The sequence below is a fragment of the Oryctolagus cuniculus genome, chromosome 14 (genome assembly GCF_964237555.1).
Source record: "Oryctolagus cuniculus chromosome 14, mOryCun1.1, whole genome shotgun sequence".
NCBI classification, from domain to species: Eukaryota; Metazoa; Chordata; class Mammalia; order Lagomorpha; family Leporidae; genus Oryctolagus; species Oryctolagus cuniculus.
In genome coordinates, this window is record NC_091445.1 from 64,539,532 (window position 1) to 64,563,341 (window position 23,810).

At 40.4% G+C, this 23,810-nt stretch overlaps 1 protein-coding gene across 10 annotated transcripts in view; it reads right to left on the reverse strand.

Moving 5' to 3' along the window:
• FYB1 (FYN binding protein 1) overlaps nucleotides 1-23,810 on the reverse strand; it is a 180,966-nt gene that overhangs the window by 42,590 nt on the left and 114,566 nt on the right. For all 10 annotated transcript variants that reach the window (XM_008262140.4, XM_070056664.1, XM_008262138.4 and 7 more), the window contains exon 3: nucleotides 14,082-14,238. In XM_008262140.4, coding sequence (XP_008260362.2) covers nucleotides 14,082-14,238 — 157 coding nt within the window. The remainder of the gene's footprint in view (nucleotides 1-14,081; nucleotides 14,239-23,810) is intronic.

Here is a 23,810-nt window from a genome sequence, read left to right on the forward strand (position 1 = left end):
CCATGTGGGAGACCTAGATGGAATTCTGGGCTCCTGGTTTTGGCCTGGCCTAGTCCCTGGCTACTGCCAGCAACTGGGGAGTACACCAGTGGATGGAAGTTTCCTCTGTCTCTCCGTCTCTCCTTCTGTCTCTTTCATTCTGCCTTTCAAAAAAATAAATCAGTATTTTTTGAAAAAAGAGGTATACAGATTAAGATAATTGAAAATGAATCTTGATGTGAATGGAAGGGGAGAGGGAGTGGGAAAGGGGAGGGTTGTGGGTGGGAGGGACGGTATGGGGGGGAAGCCATTGTAATCCATAAGTCGTACTTTGGAAATTTATATTCATTAAATAAAAGTTAAAAAAAAAAGAGGTATACAGGATGAGCTCCTGATAAAAGACACACCATCATCTAGGAATTAGTCTTCCCAGAACAAAACAGGAAGAAAGAATACAACTAAATTGTATCAAACCAGCTCTACATCCAACTAACAATGTTTAGGAAATATAGAGTGGAGAAAGAAACAAGAAAACTATACAAATACAAATACTCCAGAGAAGCAATGAGCAAAATCTACACCATGGGTAATAGTCACAAACAACTTGATTTCTTCAACAAATAAATGGCAAGGAATAAAGAGAGTCAACCTACAGCTTAACAGAGAATTATAAAACATATACACCAATGAAGATGTGCGCTCTGCTTTCTTATTCACACAAACTGAAAACATATACACAATGTAAGGGACAGCTGGGAATTTGAATGCTGGCGTTATTTTAATAGTAATACACAAAGTCTATTTTTAGCAATGCCTACTAAAATGTTTTGTATTGCAATTATATGACATTTTGTATTAGTTTTAAAATAACCTAAGAAGAGGGAAGTGAGTAGGAGTACAGATGGAAGAAGACTGGCTGTGAATTTATAATTGTTGCCATAGGTAAGGTGGACAGGAAAGCTCACTAGATTATTCTCCTTGCCTCTGTATTTTATGTACTTACTATTTTTTTTTGGAATGAATATACTTCTTTTACAGTATAAAAAATCCAATTGCAAATACTATCAGAATATTTAAGAGATTTAATAGATTTAGAAGTCATTTAAGTTCTTGGGAGGGTTTTGCTTAGTGAGGTCATTAGATCTGTCCATACACGTCTTTGAAATGGTTAAAAATAAAATCAGTAAATTAAATTAAATTTATACATGCAGTATAAAACACCTAAGGAGCTTATTTAAATTTAAAAACAGAAGGGGCTAGAATTGTGGTATAGGAGGTTAAGCCACCAATTTGTGACACCAAGTCCAGTTTCTCAGCTTCTGATCCAGCTTCCTGCTAATGTTCCTGAGAAGGCAGAGAAGACGGTTCAAGTACTTGGGCTCCTGCAACCCTTGTGGGAGACCTGGATGGAGTTCCTGGCTCTTGGCATTGGCTGGCTCAGCCCTTGTTGTGGTCACTTGGGGAATGAACTGACAGAAGGAAGATATCTCTCTCTCTTTAAAAATATTTATAAACAGAAGCAGTGATTTAAAAGCCTTTATTTTGAGCCATTTGGTTGTTCAATCATTAATCAAAGAATCCCATTGAAAAATTATTTAAATGAAACTTACTAGATACATAAATAAAATAACAGTTATGTAATTAGGACTTGGGGTTACTGACTTAAATGAACTGAGTATTAATCAGACACATGCAAGTACCTCAAGATCAAAACACACGGACAGAATGAAATCTATAGCTGTTTTCATGGAGTACAAGGTTCTCACTATCAGCCCTGTGCTTTTACAGCTTTATCTCATATTTCCTCTTTTCACATCGTCTTCTCTTGCATTCTTTCAGCTTCTCCTAGACCCTTCCTCCTCCATGGAGTTAGTCCTGGCTCTCCTAAGCTGGCTCCTTGCTATTTCTAGGTCTCATCTATCCATCTATGATAGTGAACTGCAGGTTTCTTTTCTCACTACAAACACTTTGAGGAAAGGGATTGGCACTTGTTAGTTTATAATTATGACTGTCACTTTCATGAAACTATTGGAATAATTCCTGTTGTGATGGGCCTTTGCTTTTTTGATGAATTAATGATGTTCCAATAATACCAAGAGACTAAACAAACTTTTATTACTAAAATGAATTAGTTTGTGAAAAAGGATGTTAAATCTAAAAGACCACTGAGCTTACAGCTTATTTCCTGAAACACCTGGATGAATAACAAATATTTGTAAAATGAAGGGTATTAGTATCACATTCAAAGGTCTGTGCCTGGATGTTTATGCACAGCCTTTATTATTCATATCATTTTGCCTGCGGAGAGCCCAACATTACAGCATATAAAGCGCTGTGCCACTTTATGCAGGTCTGAATTCATTATATATGTAACATGAAAATATTCAATAAATGTGGAATAGTGATCTCGATAGCAACAGCACTGAAGAATGAAAGGGAAAAAGATGAGGAAGCAAACTAGGTGCAAATGTCAGGCCGAAGCCCAGATCAAACCATCAACAATTGCTGGAGTGTTCCAGGCCTGAGAAAGCCCCACACAGGGATTAGGAGGAAGACAATGCGACTAGTCATGGCCAGAGACTTGGGAAACTGGGGTGCGAGAGAAGAAAAGGAAGCTTATCAGTAGTGATAATAAGTCCATTCAGGAAGGACTTTCACCAGAGTTCTCTGTTTTTATACCACGTCCTTCTCAGAACCTATCAGACTCCATGTTGACCTTTATACCTTATTCGCGGTTCTTGAATTCAGCTTTTAATTATTATTCAAGAGGAAATCTAAGTGACACATTTGCCTTTACTGTGAATGAAATCATGCAGCTTTTTTTTTTTTTCCTTACACTTACCCATTGAGGAATTTTAAATCTGTGAGTTGCTCAAGTCTAAACTTTCCACGTGGAATGAGGTAAAACTATCATCAGGCAGTGGATGACTGATACGTCTCAGCTTCCAGAAACATTTTAGTATTTCCAATTAATTCTCACTCCTTCTCAAATTTTACAGTTGAGAAAGAAAAAACAAAACCCAAATACCCAAAGTCCCACAAGCCTTAAACTAACCTTGAACAACCTTTTGGGCAAAAACTGTTTCATTTTCCTTTTCTAACCTGGTCTCTTCCCACTGTTTATTATTTCTCATGACCTCATTTTCCTGTCTTCATCATTATTAATAACCATGTAGCAATTTGTTTTATACCAATGTACTCAACCAGTGGTTCTGTATTCCTATGTAGAATTAGTTAGTTATAATCTGCTTTTTGACATGGTAACAGGAAGTGTGTTACACTAAAAGATGTTGATTTGAACATGCTCTTCAAATGTTTGAACAAAATAGCAGAAAGTGTATTGAACTGATTTCTGACCACTAGGTGGGGAAACAATACAGTTTAAAATATTACATAACTTAGGCCTCAATGGTTTTATTTTTAAAGCTGTTTATGAATTCTGATTCTCACCTGTCTACAACCTTTTGCACCCTTAAGACATCCTGAACCTGAATGATACAAACAAACAACTTCTGCAAACAGTTTTGGAAGCAGGAGAAACAGGCTGGACGTGATAGGGCCACCAGAAATTCCTTCCTTGATCCCAGCTCCAGATCCCACTCTTACCCTAGGGACAGCAGCCAGCTCTCAGTCACTGACTCAGTCTCGCTGGATTCCCATGGCTCTGGTCCTTCCTTCCTGGAATCCTCACCTTCTTACTGTATCATTCTTTCCTCTTTGCTGGGGTTTTCCCATTAGCATACAAACAGGCTGTTCTTTTCTTCTTTGAAAAAGTCTCTTAATCCCATTTCTTTGCTTTCTTTTGATCCTCAATGGACCAAAGGGAATTGCTCTGGCCAATTCCTTCTCTCACTTCCTTTTAAAACTCTTCCCTCTGGTTTGCATCCCTCCTCTCCTGCCAGCCACCACCTGCTGACCTCCATGTCCTCACTTATGTGGCCCTGAGCAGCAGCATCTGTCACAGTCGTCCCTGCCACCTCTCTGGGTGCTTCCAGGACACCGCTTTCCTGGCTGTTCCTTTGTATTCTCTACTTCCTTTTGATGTAGGCAGGCAGATAGGATACATTGATTAGATTTGTGAGCTGGAAGATCACACCTTCACCACGCCCCCTGTGTGATCTCATGCCCCTGCCTGACCCCACCTGTACGCCCACCTGCCCATCAGGCTATGTAACCACTCCACTTTGGAAGTGGATAAGAGGCCTGGAGCATGGTGCCCCCCCTTTTGTTGCCCTTGTTACCCGTGCCTTCGTGGCACGTGGCCTTCAGGCCGCCTGCTCCCTGCTTTCCCGCCTGCATCCTTGCTGCATGTGGCTTGCTCCTGGCCTGCTCTCTGCTTGGTATGGACCCCAACTTAGCTTCTAGACTTTTCTTTCTCCTTTAGATAAAGTCCTCATCCTCCTATGCATTTCTCTCACTGAATAAAATCCTTAAAACTTACCATGTTGTCTGGTCTATTTGAGCCAGTATTCAGAATTGTTCTCTGAATAGGCTGCAAGTACCCACAGGCTTATTGGTATTGAAAAAATATTAATAAGCAAGACAGAATATCACTTTTTCCCCAGAAGTCCTGGAGCCAGGGTGTCTCAGGGCTCAGTTCTTCTGTTTGCCTTGTACACTCCTTTCCTGGGTCATCCTTACATATCTTGTGACTTTAAGAATGGAACATGTTCCTAAAGCTCTCAAATCTGTGTTTTAAACCCAGAACTCTCCCAAACCCCCACTTCTGACATCTAATTGCCGGTCAACATCTCTTACGTGGGTAAGAAACTCCTGATGGCGAGCTCCTGATCTTACCTCCACACAAGGCTTGCTTCCTGCCAGCCTCCGCTTTTCAACCAAGGAAGCACCACCCTTGCAGTCACCCAGGCCCCAATACTGGAAGCCAGTCTTGACCCTCACTTCCTTTCCTACTCATAATCTAAATTATGCTGTCTCTACTTTCTTTTTTTTCTTAAACTTTTTTTTTTTTTTTTTTTTTGACAGGCAGAGTGGACAGTGAGAGAGAGAGACAGAGAGAAAGGTCTTCCTTTTCCGTTGTTTCACCCTCCAATGGCCACTGTGGCTGGTGCACTGCAGCTGGCGCGCTGCGCTGATCCGAAGCCAGGAGCCAGGTTCTTCTCCTGGTCTCCCATGTGGGTGCAGGGCCCAAGCACTTGGGCCATCCTCCACTGCCCTTCAGGCCACAGCAGAGAGCTGGACTGGAAGAGGAGCAACCGGGACAGAATCCGGCGCCCCGACTGGGACTAGAACCCAGTGTGCCGGCGCCACAGGCAGTGGATTATTGAGCCAAATTCTGATGTCTCTACTCTCAACACAGATCCAGACCCACTTTTCACCACCTCCAAAACACTCATCCTACTTACAGCACCTGCCTGAACTTCTGCACACTCTGTTTACCTGGTTTCCCTGCTTTGACATTCACCCCCTCACTGTCTCTTCTCAACAGAGCTGTTAAGACACACAATTATTCTTAGGTGTTTAAATTTAAATGAAAAGTGATATCCGTTAAATATAAGAGTGGGAATAAGAGAAGGAGGAGATGTACAGCTTCGTACACGCTCACTCGGACTTACCCCTAATGGTAGAGCTAAAAACGTGCCAGGGGATTCCAAATCAATCCCATCACGGTGGCATGTACTAATGCCATCTTACTAGTTAAAGTGATCAGTTTAAGTTCATAATTGGTCATAATGATAGTACTAAGAGTCAAAGGGATCACATAAACAAGAGTGGTATCTGCTAATACTAACTGATAAAATTAAAAAGGAGAGAACAATCCAACATGGGAAGTAGAATACACAGCAGACTCATAGAATGGCAGATGCCCTATACAGCACCCTGGACTCAGAATCAGCCCTTAAGGCATTTGGCTCTGGCTAAAAAGCCCATGAAAATTTCTCAGGTATGGAAAGCCAAGACATTGTGGCAAAAAAAATGACCTAAATGAAAGATCTCTGTGAGTGAGATCCCAGTGGAAAGAACAGGCCCTCAAAAAAGGAGGTACCTTTCTTTGAAGGGACAAGGGAACTTCCTCTTTGATTATGGCCTTGTCTAAATAAGGTCAAAGTTTGTGAATTCAAGAGGCTTCCATAGCCTTGGCAGCTCATGACAAGAGCCTCAGGTGATTACTGACGTCATAAATAAGCGTGTCAATTGTTAAATCAACAACAGGAGTCACTGTGCACCTACTCCCCATGTAGGATCTCTGTCTTTAATGTGTAGTACTATGCGAATTAACAGTAAAACTACTACTCAAACAGTACTCTATACTTTGTGTGTCTGTGCAGGTGCAATCTGTTGAAATCTTTACTGAGTATATACTAAATTGATCTTCCGTATATAAAGATAATTGAAAATGAATCTTGATGAAGAACGGAGTGGGAGATGGAATGGTTGTGGGTGGAAGGGAGGTTATGGGGGAAAAAGCCACTATCATCCAAAAGTTGTATTTTTTTTTTGACAGACAGAGTGGATAGTGAGAGAGAGAGAGACAAAGAGAAAGGTCTTCCTTTTGCCGTTGGTTCACCCTCCAATGGCCGCCATAGCTGGCGCGCTGCAGCCGGCACGCCACACTGATCCGATGGCAGGAGCCAGGTACTTCTCCTGGTCTCCCATGGGATGCAGGGCCCAAGTACTTGGGCCATCCTCCACTGCACTCCCTGGCCACAGCAGAGAGCTGGCCTGGAAGAGGGGCAACCGGGACAGAATCTGGCAATGCGACCGGGACTAGAACCTGGTGTGCCAGTGCCGCTAGGTGGAGGATTAGCCTATTGAGCCATGGCGCCAGCCCCAAAAGTTGTATTTTTGAAATTTATATTTATTAAATAATTTTTTAAAAAGATGATCTTTGTAAGACCTAAGTCAGACATCACTGCTCTGCTCAAACTCTTCAGGGGCTCTCATTGCACTCAGTAAAAGAGACATCAACTCTATCACAATCCTGGGGGCCCTACGTGAGCTCCTTTGCTAAATCTCCTCCCCTTGGTCACTCTAGTCCAGTCCCAGTCACCACTGCTTGCCCACCCCCTAGCCTTGTCCTTGAATATCTTGGGTCTTTGTTCTATCGCTCTTACTGCCTGGAACAGTCCCACTCTAGATATCTTCATATGTAACTCCCTTACTGCCTTAGAGTCTCTGCTCCAATATTACCTTCCATAAAGGAAGCCACCCTCACGTCTTCAGGTAGAAGTTGGGGCCCACTCTCTGTAGCCCCAGCCTCACCACCCAACCTGGCTCTAGTTTCTCCCACAGCACTTGCTACTGCCTAAAGTCCTTTGCATCATTTACCTCTTTATTATTTGGACTCCCTTCATCTCCTGCCCCTCTGCTTTGTCAGGGATCTTTGTTTTGTTTGTTGATATTCCCTGAACTCCTGTTATAAAGGCACAAAATAGTGGCTCAAAAAGTATTTGCCAAATGAATGTAAAAAATAAACAAAAACAAACTATTAGACCTTAACTGCAGAGTGACCTTTGAATAAAAAAGGGAGGATCATGCTCAGGCCGGCAGAGGGAGCACTTGGGAAATAGCCATGTAGAAATTTTGTGCAGTTGGCTGGCGCCACAGCTCAATAGGCTAATCCTTTGCCTGCAGCGCCTGCACACCAGGTTCTAGTCCTGGTAGGGGCACCGGATTCTGTCCCGGTTGCCCCTCTTCCAGGCCAGCTCTCTACTGTGGCCCGGGAGGGCAGTGGAGGATGGCCCAAGTCCTTGGGTCCTGCACCCGCATGGGAGACCAGGAGAAGCACCTGGCTCCTGGCTTCGGATCAGCGCAGTGCGCCGGCCCCAGTGTGCCAGCTGCAGTGGCCATTGGGGGGTGAACCAATGGAAAAGGAAGACCTTTCTCTCTCTCTCACTGTCTACTCTGCCTGTCAAAAAAATAAAAAATAAAAAAAAAGAAAGAAAAAAGAAAGAAATTTTGTGCAGGTGGTAATGCGAGAAAAGGCGTCGAAATACCTCTGTGTTTCACAGTTCTATCTAAAAACCACCCCATACATTTGGTCTTTGTGTGAGCTCTTGAACCTGAACATCAAGTCCCATTTTGATTTCATTTCCTCTATGCATTCTAAACAGCTTACCTCACTGGGGGAAATTTTTCAACCCAGATATCTCCTCATCTTGGAATTGACATACACTTTCTGCAGAACTTAAAAGTCTTTCACTGTGCACCACAGTTTCCCTTTAGAAAAAAAAAATTACTTCTGGTTGTCCTTAGCTTTCATGCCTCTCTTCTTGACAATCAACCTTCAAGTGCTCCTACCACCAAGGCTGACACACAGCTTGCATATGGGAACTCAGCTTGTATAAAACTGTATCCGACTTGAAAAGTTTCTCAACTGATAAGAGTGTTTTGTTGTGCCTAGACTAAAACCGTGTGACTTACGGTGAACATCGGTTGTTCTTCTAGAACTGCAGTCCTTTGGGGGTTACCATGCAGCAAGTGCCCCAGTAAAGACCTTGACACTGTCTCTAATGGGTTTTCCTGGGATTACGTTACACAAGCACTGTACTTTCATCACTGCAGTAAGAGCTCTCAGTGCATCCTCCTCGGATTGAAAGGAGAGAGATTAGAAGCCTGTGCCTGGACTTCTCCAAAGACTGCCTGGACCTTATCTCTTTACTGGCTGTAATACCTTTTAGCCATGACTATGCAGATCCTATGAGTTCTTGAAGTGATCGATCAGACTTATACGTGGGCTCAGGGACCCACAAAACAGTAGGAGCAGTGCCAAATGGTTCTCCTCCTAATAATTTCTTTAGCCAAACAATTACCAGCCTTCAAGCATCATAAATGTTCAGGAATTCATGATCACGTCATTTCTTACAATTTCTCATTAGAATTGCACTGGACTCAGATGCCTCACTGAAGTCAGTAGCTAGGACAGGATCACAAAATACAATCTAGAAGTAACGAGGTCAAAAACCTCAGGAGTTAAATTGAGCAGAGAAAGACAAATGTGAGAAAAAAGTGACAGGATTCAATATATATGAAAGGAAAATAAGTTATACAGAAATCAGTTACAAATAAGTATATTAGTAATTTTGATAAAATTAATATTTATTTAGCTGTTACATGTTATTAGGCACTTGTCTTACACTTTTATTTGGTAGCTGAATATCGCAGGGTATTAGAGTCTTTCAGTTAGCATTTATAAGCTCAGATGCCTGGAAGGGTGGTACATAGTTAATGGAAGTGAACATAGCAGGCCATATATTAGACAATAGCCACATGCTTCTCTAACACTTTACTTACTATCCTTAGCCCCCAAGATGGCATAACCGAGGCTGGCAATGTGGTACAGCAGGCTAAGCCACTGCCTATGACAAAACTGGTGCCCTGTTCAAGCATTGTTCAACTCCTGGCTGCTCTGCTTCCCATCCAGATCCCTGCTAATGTGCCTGGGAAAGCAGTGGAAGCTGGCCTGGGTACTTGGGCCTCTGCCACTCATGTGGGAGATCCCGATGAAACTTCTGGTTCCTGGCCTCTGCCGGGCCCAGCCCTGGGTATTGTAGCCATTTGGGGAGTGAACCAGTAGATGGAAGATCTCTCATGGTCTCTTTCTTAATCTCTGTATGCTTGCCTTTCAAATAAATAAATAAATCTTAAAAAAAAAGCATAATGAAGTTGAAAGTAGTGGTGGCCACTCATGACAAATATGTTTTCAGTACCTGCTCTAAAATACTATCATCAAGTATTTAAGGAAATTGATGTCAATTCGATACTGTTTTTCATAATTGTTGTTATACAGATTATGGAAATTAAGTATTTTAATTAAAGAATACCAATCCAGTAGATGAATTCAAGAGAAACAAAATTATACTAAAGATGTTGGGATGTTATGTATTTGTGATAAAGGAGAACCACATTAAACAATTTTTAACAAAAAGTTATTTTCCGAGAAGATAAATAAAATAGATAAATAGCCAGACTAACAAAGAAAAGAAAAAGTCAAATAAATAAAATTATAAATGAAAAAAGAGGTATTACAACTGATACCAATACCACAGGAATAAAAGGATCTTAAGAAACTACTATAAAAAACTATATGCTAACAAATTGGAACACCTCAAAGAAATGAATAAATTCCTGAATATATATAACTACCAAGAATAAGTCAATAAGATACAGAAAACTTAAACAGACCTATAATGAGCAACAAGATTGAAGCAGTAATTAAAACTCTTCCATCAGAGAAAGATCCAGAACCCAATGGCTTTACCACTGAATTTTACATAACATTTAAAGAGGAACTGACTCCAACACTTTTCAAACTGTTCTAAAATACTGAACAAGATGGAACTCTCCCAAACTCTTTATCAATCTGATACCAAAATTGAGCAAAGACACAACACAGAAAGAAAATTAAACACCAATATCCTTGATGAACATAGATACAAAAATTCTGAGTGAAATACTAGCAAACTGAATCCAGCACAGCATTAAAAAGATCATACATTATGACTAAGTGGGATTTATCCAAGAGATAAAGCAGTTCAACATTCACAAATCAATAAACATTATACAGAATGAATATACAGAATATACAGAATATACAGAATGAAAAACAAAAAACATGTGATTATCTCACTAGATGTGAAGAAAGCATTTGATGAGATTCAACATTCCTTCATAAAAGTCTTTCATAAAGTAGATATAGAAGGAATGTACCTCAAAATTACAAATGCTATAATATGACAAACCAATAGCCAATATCATACTGAACAGGGAAAAGCTGAAAGCATATTGCCTTAAATCTGGTGCCAGACAAGTATATCCACTTTCTCTACTCTTGTTCAAAATAGTATTGGAAGTATTAGCAAGAGCAACTGGGTAGGAGAAAGTTAAAAAGGGCATTGAAGTTGGAAAAGGGGAAATAACGATATCCATGTTGTACATGGAAAAACCCAAGCTCTCTACCAAAAAATCTTTTAGAACTGATAAAGCAATTCAGTGAAGTTACAGGTTACAAAATCAACATACAAAAAACAGTAGCAATTTTATATACCAATAATAAACTTGTTGGAAGAGAAATCAGGAAAGAAATCCCATTCACAATAGCCACAGAAAATCAGATTCAGGAATAAATGAAACCAAAGAAGTGAAAGATCTCTATAATGAAAACTCTACCACATGGATGAAAGCACTCATCAGGGACACACATGCAAACATGGAAAGATATTCCTTACTCATGGAATATCATGAAATGTATATACTACCTAAAATAATGTACAGATTCAATGCAATCCCTATCAAAATACCAATGACATTCTTTACAGAATTAGAAAAGTCAATCTTAAAATTCAAATTGACTCACAAAAGATCCAGAATAGCCAAAACAGCCCTCAGGAAACAAAAAAGTCAAGTTGGAGGCATCACAATACCTGATTTCAAAGCATATTACAAAGCTATCAAATTAAAACAGCATGGTAGTGGCATAAAATCATTATATAAATCAATGGAACAGAAAGAGAGCTCAGAAATTAATCCACATACATATGGCCAATTAATTTTTGACAAAAGTGCCCAAACATGCATTGGAGAAAGGATAATCTTTTCAATAAATGGTGCTGGAAAACTGGATGTATATATGTAGAAGAATAAAATTAGATCCCTACCTCTCAGTATATACAAAGATCAACACGAGATGGATCAAAGACCATGAAACTACTAGAAGAAAATACAAGAGAAACACTCTAGATGCTGGTGTAGGTGATGACTTCTTGAATAAGATCCCCAAAGTGCAGGCAACAAAAGCAAAACTAGACAAATGGGATTATATCAAGCTTAGAAGCTACCACATGGCAAATAAAACAGTCAGTAGAGTGGAGAGACACCTGAAAGAATGGGAGAAAATATTTGCAAGCATTCTTTCTGATAAAGGATTAATATCTAGAATATTAAACTCAAAAAACTCACAACAAAAAAGCAATCAATCCAGTTAAGAAATGGGCAAAGGACCTGAATAGATAGTTCTCAAAAGAAAAAATGCAAATGGCCAAGAAATTCATGAAAAAATGCTCAATATCACTAGCTGTTAGGGAAATACAAATTAAGGCCATAATGAGAGGGGGCTGGTGCTGTGGCATAGAGGGCTAAGCCTCTGCCAGCAGGGCTAGCATCCCATGTGAGCATCGGTTCGAGTCTCAGTTGCTCTACTTCTGATCCAGCTTCCTGCTAATGCACTTGGGAAAGCTGAGGAAGATGGCCCAAGTGCTTGGGCTCCTGCACCCACATGGGAGACCTGGATGAAGCTCTTGGCTCCTGGCTCTGGCCTAGCCCATCCTTGGCCAGTGGATGGAAGATCTGTCTGTCTCTCTCATTTTCTCTCTGTATCTCTGCCTTTCAAATAAATAAATATAAAAAAAGAAAACCACAAGAGATATCACTCTACCCTTTGTCAGAATGGCTATCATCCAGAAGACAGAGAGCACCAAATGGCTGAAGAAAATGTGGGGAAAGGGAAACTCATATACTCTGTGAGTTGTACATTAGTATAGCCTCCATGGGAAGCAGTGGGAAAATTTGTTAAAAAACTAGAAACAGACTTGCCATATGACCCAGCAATCCCACAACATACTCAAAAGACGTGAACCCATTGTATGAAAGAGATACTTAGTGCACCATGTTCATAGCAGCACTGTTTACAATAGCCAAAATATGGAATCAATCAAAATGTCTCAGATTAATGGATAAAGAAAATATGTTTTTTACACACACACACATACACACACACACACACATACACACACAAAGATAATTTTATCACTTGCAAAACACTGACTGGAACTGGAGGACATCATATTGAGTGAAATAAGTCAGACATGGAAGGAAAAATACTGCATAATCTCCCTCCATTTGTAGGAGCTACATTTAAAAAAAAACAGCTAAATGAAAAATACCTGTGTGCATCAGTTGCACTGCAAATATAGTATTCTATCAAACTCTGAATTGTCTTTGCCAAACAAATTGATAGCAATTATATACTACTATTATATACTACAGTTTAGTGATTTTATGACTATTTTAAAATTTACTTTATATGAATGAAGTGGAACATTTTTTCATTTGATTATTGTATATAGCCCTTGCCTATTTTCCTGCTGGACTACGAGCTTTGTACTTTTAAAAAAATTTAACTATTTAGGAGACTCATTAAGCCTTTGATTATAATGTAAGTTAAAAATGTTATCTTAAAAATAAATATAATATTAGGTTGAAAAAAATTCTACAAGAGGAAATGTAAAATCTAGTATGTCTTAACACAGGATCTGTGCTTGCCTTTGTCCTAATATTTCTTTTTTCAGTGACATTTCACGTTATTCCAATCTTCTACTTGCCTTTTCTTCAACCAGTTACTCTGATCAACCATGGATTATAAATTAGAATGTCTACAATTCATGCATTGCACCCATACAGTTCTGATATTTCTAAAGAGTACAATCTAAGAAACTAGAAGAAAGAATAGGCTTCAAATAGGCAGAGTTCCCTAAAAGTTTACTGAAAAACACTGAAGGATGATAAAAGACCTATATTTTTTATTTAATGGGGCAATTTCTCATGGTGGTTTAAATTACACACTTACTTTGACCTCAGACTGGCACTGGTCCAGATTTCTGCACTATTGAGTGATCTTGGAGAAGTTATTTGGCCTCTGTAAAGTTTCTATTTCCTCATATGTGAAATGATGGCACTATTCCCTGCTCCATCAGGTCCTAGAGATTACAGAAATAAAATGCCTCGCACATCATAGGCAGTCGGTGAAATACGGTAATGGTAGAAGGGGTGTTGATGGTGGTGGTGACAATGATACCAGTGGTGGTGATAGTGATAGTGGAGGACGTGGTGACTCACGTCTTCAAGAAAACTTCAGAGCTTTTTAACAGGCAGTGAGAATTTTCTTTAAATGAGTTCTTAAGAGGAATCCCAACGCCAAACAGATAAGCAAGAGTACGAGAGCTGCCTTGCGCATGCAGCCCTTCCCCTCCTCCCTGCCAGCTGTCTACCATGGTAGCCTCATGGATTCTCAGCACTCAGTGAAGCATGGTTTGCATGATATGGCAAGGAACTGGCAAAGAAATGGCAAGGTCATCTTTGCTTACTTTAGGTCCAATGGAGGCTTAATGTTTCTGGGAGGTAGGCTTGGGACTGGCGGTTGTGTTGGGTGAGATGCTGGCAAAGGTGGTTGGCTTGTTGGATGGGATGGTGGAGGTGGTGGCAGGGACGCTGTTGAGTAAGGCATCTGGCCTTTGTTGGCATCTAAGAAAGAGAGCAAACAACATCATGAATTAAGAAAAACTTCCAAATTATAACAGCTAGCTATTCCAAGTGCAGATCTGGAATTAAAAAAAAATGCAAGAAATGTGTCTCAAATGGTGGAGTTAGAAATGTGCCAGGGGATTCCAATTCAATTCCATCAAGATTGCATGTACCAATGCCATCTCATTAGTCCAAGTGATCAATTTCAGTTCACAATTGATCACACTGATAGGTCTAAGAGTCAAAGGGATCACATAAACAACACTAGTGTCTGCTAATACTAGCTGATAGAATAAAAAAGGGAGAGAACGATCCAACATGGGAAGCGGGATACACAGCAGACTCATAGAAGCGCAGATGTCCTAAACAGCACTCTGGCCTCAGAATCAGCCCTGAAGGCATTTGGATCTGGCTGAAGAGCCCATGAGTATTTCTGGCATGGAAAGCCAAGACACTCTGGCAAAACAAAACAAAACAAAACAAACAAACAAACAAAAAACAACAACAACCTAAATGAAAGATCTCTGCGAGTGAGATCCCAGAAGAAAGAACGGGCCATCAAAGGAGGAGGTACCTTTCTCTGAAGGGAGGAGAGAACTTCCACTTTGACTATGACCTTGTCTAAATAAGATCGAAGTCGGCAAACTCAAGAGGCTTCCGTAGCCTTGGAAACTCATGACTAGAGCCTAGGGAGATTACTGACGCCATAAACAAGAGTGTCAAATTGTTAAGTCAACAACAGGAGTCACTCTGTACTTACTCCTCATGTGGGATCTCTGTCCTTAATGTGTTGTCCAATGTGAATTAGTGCTATAACTAGTACTGAAACAGTATTTTACACTTTGTGTTTCTGTGTGGATGCAAACTGATGAAATCTTTACTTAATATATACTAAATCAATCTTCTGTATATATATATAAAAAAAGAAATGTGTCTCTAATCGAATGAATACTTTAAAGAGTTTAATATTCTGGAGCGGGTGTTGGTGTAACGTTTAAGACACAGCTTGGGATGCCTACATCTCAAATCACAGTGTTGGTTTGAATCCTGGCTGCACTCCCTGGATATGTATTAGCTTCCTGGATATGTATTAGCTTCCTAGGAGGTAGCAGCTAATGGCTGAAGGACTGGGGTCCCTGCCACCGATGTGGGAGACCTGGGTTGAAACTCCAGCTCCTGGTTTTGGCCAGGCGGCTTCAGACATCTGGGGAGCAATCTAGTGGATGGGAGATCTTTTTGTCTTTCAAATAAAATAACTAAATACATAAATTAAAAAATTTAAGAGTATAATATTTTAAATATCATGGGACATGGCATTAAAGATGTTTTGTTCCTTTATGTGAGAGAAAGAAAGAGACACACACATAGAGCTCCCATAAGCTGGTTCAATCCCTAAATGCCTGCAAAAGCCATGGGTGGTCCAAGGCCAAAGCTGGGAGCAAGAGTTTATGTCAGGTTTCCCATGTGGGTGACAGGAACCCAAGGACTTGAGTCACTACCACTGTCTTCCAGGGTGAGCACTAGCAGGAAGCTGGAGTCAGCAGGAGAGGTGAGGCTGTCTTGTTTGGTATCTTTACCACTGCACCAAATATCCTGGGATATTACATTTTGTATGTTGCATTTCTTGCAATAGATAATTTTTTTGATTTTAATTCCCATTATGAAAAATCATTGCTCTTACCTTTTCTCAATTTTTGTAAAGATAAGTTTCAATTATCTAGATTTTGTAAACAAATCTGTGCCTACTTTTATACCTCTATCAACTTTAGGATCTTACAAATATAGATTATCTTTCCTTAGACTCATTATTTTAGATCAAAGAAGTTTAGCGTTCACATCTATTCTCATAGGTTACACACTTTTATTTGCTTTCAATGATCTCCTTGGATATTTAATAAGTTCTGGGTTTTTTTTGAGATGTGATTTTTAAACATTGAAACAAATGAAATATTACAAGTACATCATGTGCATTGCAGAAGATAATATAGGGGCCAGGGCTGTGGCCTAGAGAGTTAAGCCTCTGCCTGTGGCGCTGGCACCCCATATGGGTACTGTTTCAAGCCCTGGGTGCTCCACTTTTGATCCAGCTCTCTGCTATGGCCTGGGAAAGCAGTAGAAGATGGCCCAGTGCTTGGGCCCCTGCACCCACGTGGGAGACCCGAAAGACGCTCGTGGCTGCTGGCTTCGGATTGGCCCAGCTCCAGCCGTTTGGGGAGTGAACCAGTGGATGGAAGACCTCTCTCTCTGGCTCTCCCTCTCTCTGTAACTTTTTTGAATAAATAAAATAAGCATAAAAAAGAAGATAGTGTGAAGATGAACATACCAAATAAATATCATTCACTCATAATCCCATCATTCAGCCATGAATTGTAGGTATTTTAGAAAAATTTGTACAAACATACACTTTTATGGGAGGGAGAAAAATATGACCATTTTGCTATTTGCTGCCACCTTTTTAGTTTTTTCACAACATGAACAAATATGTTTCCATAAGTACAATGGGATTTTTAGTAACCTTTCTGGGCAGGCATTTGGCTCAGCAGCTAAGTCACTGCTTAGGGTCCCACAGCCCTGGTAGGAGTGCGTAGTTTGAGTTTCTGCTGCTTTGCTCCCTTATCTAGCTTCTAGCTGTGCACACACCTGGAAAGGCAGCAGGTGATGGCTCAAGTACTGGGGTCCCTGTACCCATGTGGAAGATCCGGATGGAATTCCAGGCTCCTGGCTTCATCAGCCTGGCCTAGCCCTGTTGTGGCTGTTCTGGGCATTTGGTAAGTGAAGCAGCAAATGAGATACCTCTTTATGTTTCTCTGCCTTTCAAATAAAATGAAAATAAGTAATTGCTCTTCCTTCCTTCCTTTCTTAATCTCCTTCTCAGTTTCTCTTTATATAGTCACCAGGACTGAAAAATTAGGGCCTCTGTATTATATGTTTGTGTTATTACTTTTCATTTTCTGTTTTAATAAAAACATGGAAAAATCTTTGGACCTATCTTTAAAGGTTTTTTTTTTTTTTTCAGGACAAATTCCTGTAAGTAAAAATGCTCACTTACATAGAATTGTTATGGCATTAGAAACAAAATATCAAATTATCTTCCTGAGACACCAACAGACAGCTTCATCAGTTAGCACCCACAGTGCCCATTCTCACATGTTTCTATCAACAGTGGCGGTGTCATCTCCGGATCTTAGACAAAATTGTGAAAAAAAATTCTACTCTACTGATTTCATTACATTTTTTTGTTAAGAAATATATGTTCGGAATGAACAAGTCAGATAATACCAAATAACACAACAACAACAACAACAAAGCATTCCATTCTCCCTACTGGAGGTAATGACTTCTAACATTTTAGATGCTTCTTTTGCATTTAACACAGTCTTTCTTTCTTTCTTTCTTTCTTTCTTTCTTTCTTTCTTTCTTTCTTTCTTTCTTTCTTTCTTTTCTTTTTTTTTTTTGACAGGCAGAGTGGACAGTGAGAGAGAGAGAGAAAGGTCTTCCTTTTGCCGTTGGTTCACCCTCCAATGGCCGCTGCAGCTGGTGCACCACGCTGATCTGTAACCAGGAGCCAGTGCTTCTCCTGGTCTCCCATGTGGGTGCAGGGCCCAAGCACCTGGGCCATCCTCCACTGCACTCCCTGGCCACAGCAGAGCGCTGGCCTGGAAGAGGGGCAACCGGGACAGAATCCGGCGCCCTGACCGGGACTAGAACCCAGTGTGCCGGCGCCGCAAGGCGGAGGATTAGCCTAGTGAGCTGCGGCGCCGGCCTAACACAGTATTTCTATTACTGCATGGGTATGGCTAAAGTTTGATTCATGATTTTTAAAAAGATTCTTGACTTTCTGTTTTTTAGATGTCTATTTTTGCTTTCTCCTACTTCCAACACAGTGAGAATATTTTCGATGAAATCTGCAACCATTGCTTTCGCTATGACTACGCAAACACTGTTCTTTGCTGAGTCAAACACTGTACTATGATTACATTTTATTTCTCATCCAAGTTATGGTTTTCCTGGAGTTGATAATTGCCTCGTTTTGTGATTTGCAAAGAATTTCCTTTGGAACTTTTTTCTTCTCACAGTTTTCAATGGTTCTGTAAAATGCCATTGTCCTTTTTCTATAGCATTCAACCTGTCAGTAGCAGTAGACCGTGTCTGTCCACTTGCTGTGGTTGCTTCTAAGTTCTCCAACACCGCTGTCATTTCTCTTGGCCAGCGTCAGGGCTCTGATGCACTGATAGAATGCACTGTGATGAAGAGTGTGGAGCCAGAGTGCCTGCATTTGAACCCTGGCACCAATACTTACCTGCTGATTTGGATCAACTCCTTTCTGGTTTCATCTATAAAATGGAGATAATAGTAGGGCTGCCTCATGGGGTTGCAATGAGGACTTAGGACTTAACCTACATAAAACACTTAGGACAATGTCTGACATACAGTATGCTCAATGTTTTCTTTTTCATTCAACAAATTTTATTGAGTGTCTATGTGTATGAGGATACTTAAAAATGTGGACAATGAAATTAAAAGATAAATTCATTTTGGTGCAAGAGTTTTTTCAAATCTATGAATACTTGTATGTTAAGCTCCATTCTAGGCACCAGCAACATGACAGGAACAAAACAGACAAAATTTTCTATGTATATGGATTTGGAGAGATAGAAGATAACTAACTGAATACAAGCTAGATATTTGTAACATTCTGTGAGGAATGCAATGAATGGTAGAAAGATCTTTCGGCATTTCTTTCCAAGTCTGCATTCAGTAATCTCACTGTGGCAGATTGAACTTGGATGTGGTGGGGGTGTTTACTTCATGGAAATTGGAAATACTGTATACCTGGGCTTTGATTCATTACTTTATTGATTGTTAGAGTTCAGAACATGGAGAAAAAGCGAATCACGCAGATTGAACTTGAAAGCGTGTCATTTGTGTAGTTGATTACATTGTGAACAGTACAAAAAATTGAGGAAATGGTTTTCCTGTATTTGTCAACTATGATCCAATTCAACAAAATAGTCACTCACATCACTGCCAAATGCAGAAGGTTCTGGCATGTATCTTTATCATTTCATATTTGCTTACTTGTTTACATAAATGAAAATATCAATCAATACTCAAGTTGGCATTATATTCATTGTTATTCATAAGTACAGTTTTATTAAAAAAATTTGAGCACTTAAAATGTATCCTTGGCTCATTTATTTATTTGAAAGGTAGGGCAAGAGAGAGGGAGGCGGGGGAGAGAGGGAGGGAGAGAGAATCTTCCATCCACTGGTTCATTTTCTGAATACCCACAAAAGCAAAGGCTGGGCCAGGCTGAAGCCAAGAGCCAGGGACTCTATCTGGGTCTCCCATGTGGTTGGCAGGGACCCAAGTACTTGAGAAATCATCTGCTGCCTCCCAGGGTGTGCATCAGCAGGAAACTAGATCAGAAGTAGAGGCTGAACTTGGTCCCAGGCACTCTGATACGGGATGCGGCATCCCCTGCCGCAGCTTAATCACCCATTGTGCCACAACATTTGCCCCTGAAACTAGTTTGAGTAACAGATGCAAGAATTTGGCAAAAAGCAATGGTTGGCTATATGGAATTTTCACTAACAATGTGAAATATATATACAATGTATATATAAATGTGTATTTTATTATTACTTGTATATTATATACTTCAATTCTTCATATCAATATCATTTATTACACATATGTACGTGTGCATTGCATTCATACATGCATACGCACATATGGTTTTTTCCCGGAGAATTAGCTGTTAAACATTTTCCAGCATATTGTTGCTGGTACTTAAGGAATTACTGGGTTCTTTTGGCTAAATAACAGTGAATAGAATTACTCGTCTGTGTAACTCGCCTACCTACTTTGAACTTCTTCCCCTCTGTCCCCCCTCCATTCACTTTCTGATTTCATACATTATACTTTAGAATTAGTCATGTTAAATAGCATATCTTCCTTGATTTGGGGTGAATTTTTGAGAAGACAAAGAGATACCATCTTGAATGATATTTTAATTTTACATGCCTTTGAGAACTAAGGAGATAACTTTTTATCTTTATAATCCTTTTCCTTTTTAATTACATTATTCAAATCCTTTGCCTATATTTTAAACAGTATTTGCTTTTCCTTATTGGTGTAGAACATCTCATCTCTTTATTAAAGATTTTTTTGTTTTTCACATGGAGAAACAATATACTTTGGCTGCTGCTTCTGCCTGTCTCTTGTCCATACATTAAAAAAAAAAATACTGTCTGGTGCCACAGCTCACTTGGCTAATCCTCTGCCTGCGGCGCCGGCACCCCGGGTTCTAGTCCTGGTCGGGGAGCTGGATTCTGTCCAGGTTGCTCCTCTTCCAGTCCAGCTCTCTGCTGTGGCCTGGGAGTGCAGTGGAGGGTGGCCCAAGTGCTTGGGCCCTGCACCCACATGGGAGACCAGGAGGAAGCACCTGGCTCCTGGCTTCGGATCAGTGTGGTGTGCTGGCCACAGCACAGCGTGCCAGCGTGCCAGCCGCAGCATAGTGTCCATTTGGCGGGGGTGGGGGGGGTGGGGGAACCAATGGAAGGAAGACCTTTCTCTCTGTGTCTCTCTCTCACTGTCCACTCTGTCTGTCAATAAATAAATAAATAAGAAATAAAAAGAAATACTGCAACCAATAAAACCTATCTTCAACACCTTTGAAGAAAATATAGCACGCTACTATAAAATTCTTTAGAGGAGGAATGCCAGGGTTTTATACAGCATATGACATAAAAATTTTCCTAATTCCTTTTTGCTATTTCTCCCTTTTCCCAAAGTTTTTTTTTTAACTTAGGGTAAATGCTAAAAATATTTCCTCCACTCTTCCTCTGTCTCCCCACCACCAAAGTGTTTTTTTTTTCTTGAAGTTTCAAAAATTGTTGAGGCCCTGCTCTCCTAACTTATGACATCCTAGGAAGTGCAATTCGCATGAAAATAGCTCTTTTTCTCTTTTGCATCTAATTTTGGGGATCTGAGGCAGAGAGAATTAGTTCCCCTGTAAGTCTGACAAAAAATTCCGTGGGTGGGCATTTGGCATAGCAGTTAGGGCAGTGCTTAGCATGTCCGCATCCCACATTAGACTGCCTGGGCTCAAGTCCCAGCTCTACTTGATCCCAGCTCCCTGTGAATGAGCATGCTGGAAGCAACAGGTGGTGGCCCAACTAGGCGGGTCCTTGCCCCCTTGTGAGAGTGCTAGATTGAGTTCCACTTGCCTGGCTTCAGACTGGTCCACCCCCAGCTGTTGCAGGCATTTGGGAGACTGAACTAGGGAATGGGAGCTTTCTCCTTGCCCATTCCTCTCTCTGCCTTTCAAATAAATAAAATAAGCAAATTAAATTAAAAGAATTTCCAATTCATGATGTTTGTATTAAAAAGTTTGCTCAGTAATTTTTGTCATAAGCAAAATTAAAAATTGTTTGATATATAGGACTTCTCAATTTTTCTCTAATTAGTCAGTCCTTAAATGTGTCATATTTATTACTAGAATTATGTTTAGTAAGGCCTTTCCCATCCTGAGAACAGATAATTATTAATCTTACATTTTCTCCTACCTCTCTATGGCTTCATTTTTTTACATTTAACTCTTTAAAACTAGTAGTAATTGATGTGGAGTGTGGTGTGAGGTAGGGATCTAATTTTATGCTTGTTGTTCCTAATGTCTACCAAATGTTCTAGAACTAATTGTCCAATAAGCTACTGCTTTCTGATTTGAAATGTCTCTTTGATTATAAACATTAAAAATCCTAGTGAATTTTTCAAGTGAAAAAGACAGCTTGTTCATTTATAAATAATATGGTTTGGTAGATCCATATGTGATTTGAAAGAATAAGCCTCTATGAGTGGGTATTAATAAACCTTTTTCCTAATGGAAGAAAAATGTTAGCCATTTGTGGCTTACATTTTCCTGGAAAAGATTCTGACCAACAGGAGGCATTCCCATCTGAGAATGCTCTAAGGCCTGGAGATGAGAAGTCACAGACACAGCTTGGGAAATGGTGAGGCCTTTCCTTTGGAAACACTGACAACACTTTGAAACTCCTGTGCCTTTCTGCCTTTTCATAGGCTTAGGAGACTTCCTGATGAGGCCATTGTGTGGGACCCCCACCCCATTCAGCTCACCTGGCATCTCATTCCCCTTTCCTCGGTCATAATAACTTGAGCAAGCCATAGAGGGATGTGCTGGCTTTGCCACCGGCCTTGGAGGTGGAAGGGGCTTCCTTGAGTGCCTGGCAGCCACGCTGTCCCCTCCAGGGCAGCGTTTACCTGACGCTGCAGCAAAGCCAGAGGACAGCAGGGCAACAGATGGAAAGGGACTTCTGGGATTTAATGACAACTGTCTTTGGAAAATTGTAACATATAATTTCAAAGACTTAATGGGCACCCAAATTGTCTTAAATGTCTCGTTTATGAACAAACTAGGGGGATAAATGCCAAAGTTTTCCTGGGTCATACGAATAGGTATTGGTAAAATATTTTGCCTTGCAAGATCTATGGTCGCTTTCCGGTACCACAAGGGACATATTTGTGTGTATACAAAATAATTCAGAGGAAAAGCATCTTAGTTTTTCTTGGGAAAAATAAGTAGTTTACCTTAATATAATCTGATCAACTCTATGATCTCAAATGCTAACATATAATTAGTAATAGTGAGATTTTCAAAAGTGAATGTACAGGGGCTGGCACTGTGGCACAGCCGGTTAAAGCCCCAGCCTATAGTGCCGGCACCCAATATGGGCACTGGCTCAAGTCCAGGCTGCTCCACTCCTGATCCAGCTCCCTGCTAATGCACCTGGGAAAGCAGCAGAGGATGGCCCAAGTCCTTGGGCCCCTGCACCCATGTGGGAGACCCGGAGGAAGCTCCTGGCTCCTGGCTTTGGATTCACTCAGCTCTGGCCATTGCAGGCATTTGGGGAGTGAACCAGCAGAAGGAAGACCTCTCTCTGCCTCCCTCTCTGTCTCTCTCTCTACCTCTCTCTGTAACTTGTCTTTCAAATAAATAAAACAAATCCTTTTTAAGAAAGTGAATGTATTTTTTTTTCAATGCAGGAAGGGGATGAGTACTGAACTACAGCAGAATGAGTAAAGAAGAATTAGAAACAAGGAATCTTCAGGAGGCTTTGGATAGTAATAATATTAAGTAACATTAATTAATCTCTTAATTTCTACAAGGTGCCATACTAGGCATTTTACATATGCAATCTTATTTATCACCTATAGCAACCCTGTGGGGTAAATGTTGCCATCTAGTTTCCACTTGATGGTTAAGAAAATTCCCAGAGTTTATATAAAGTTAGTAAGCAATAGAGATGGGGTTCAAACTTAGCCACATTTTTCACCCCAGTTAGTTTCTTCTGATGTTTATGCCCTTTTGACCATCTGCTGCTGCTGCTTAAGGCAATGGCATGGAAATTATTGGTAAGTTCAAATAAGACACATTAATAAATTTCCCAGGCCGGCATTGTGGCATAGCTGGTAAAATCACTGTCTACAACACTGGGATCTGCATAGGTGTCATTTCGTATCTCAGCTGCTCCATTTCAATCCAGCATCGG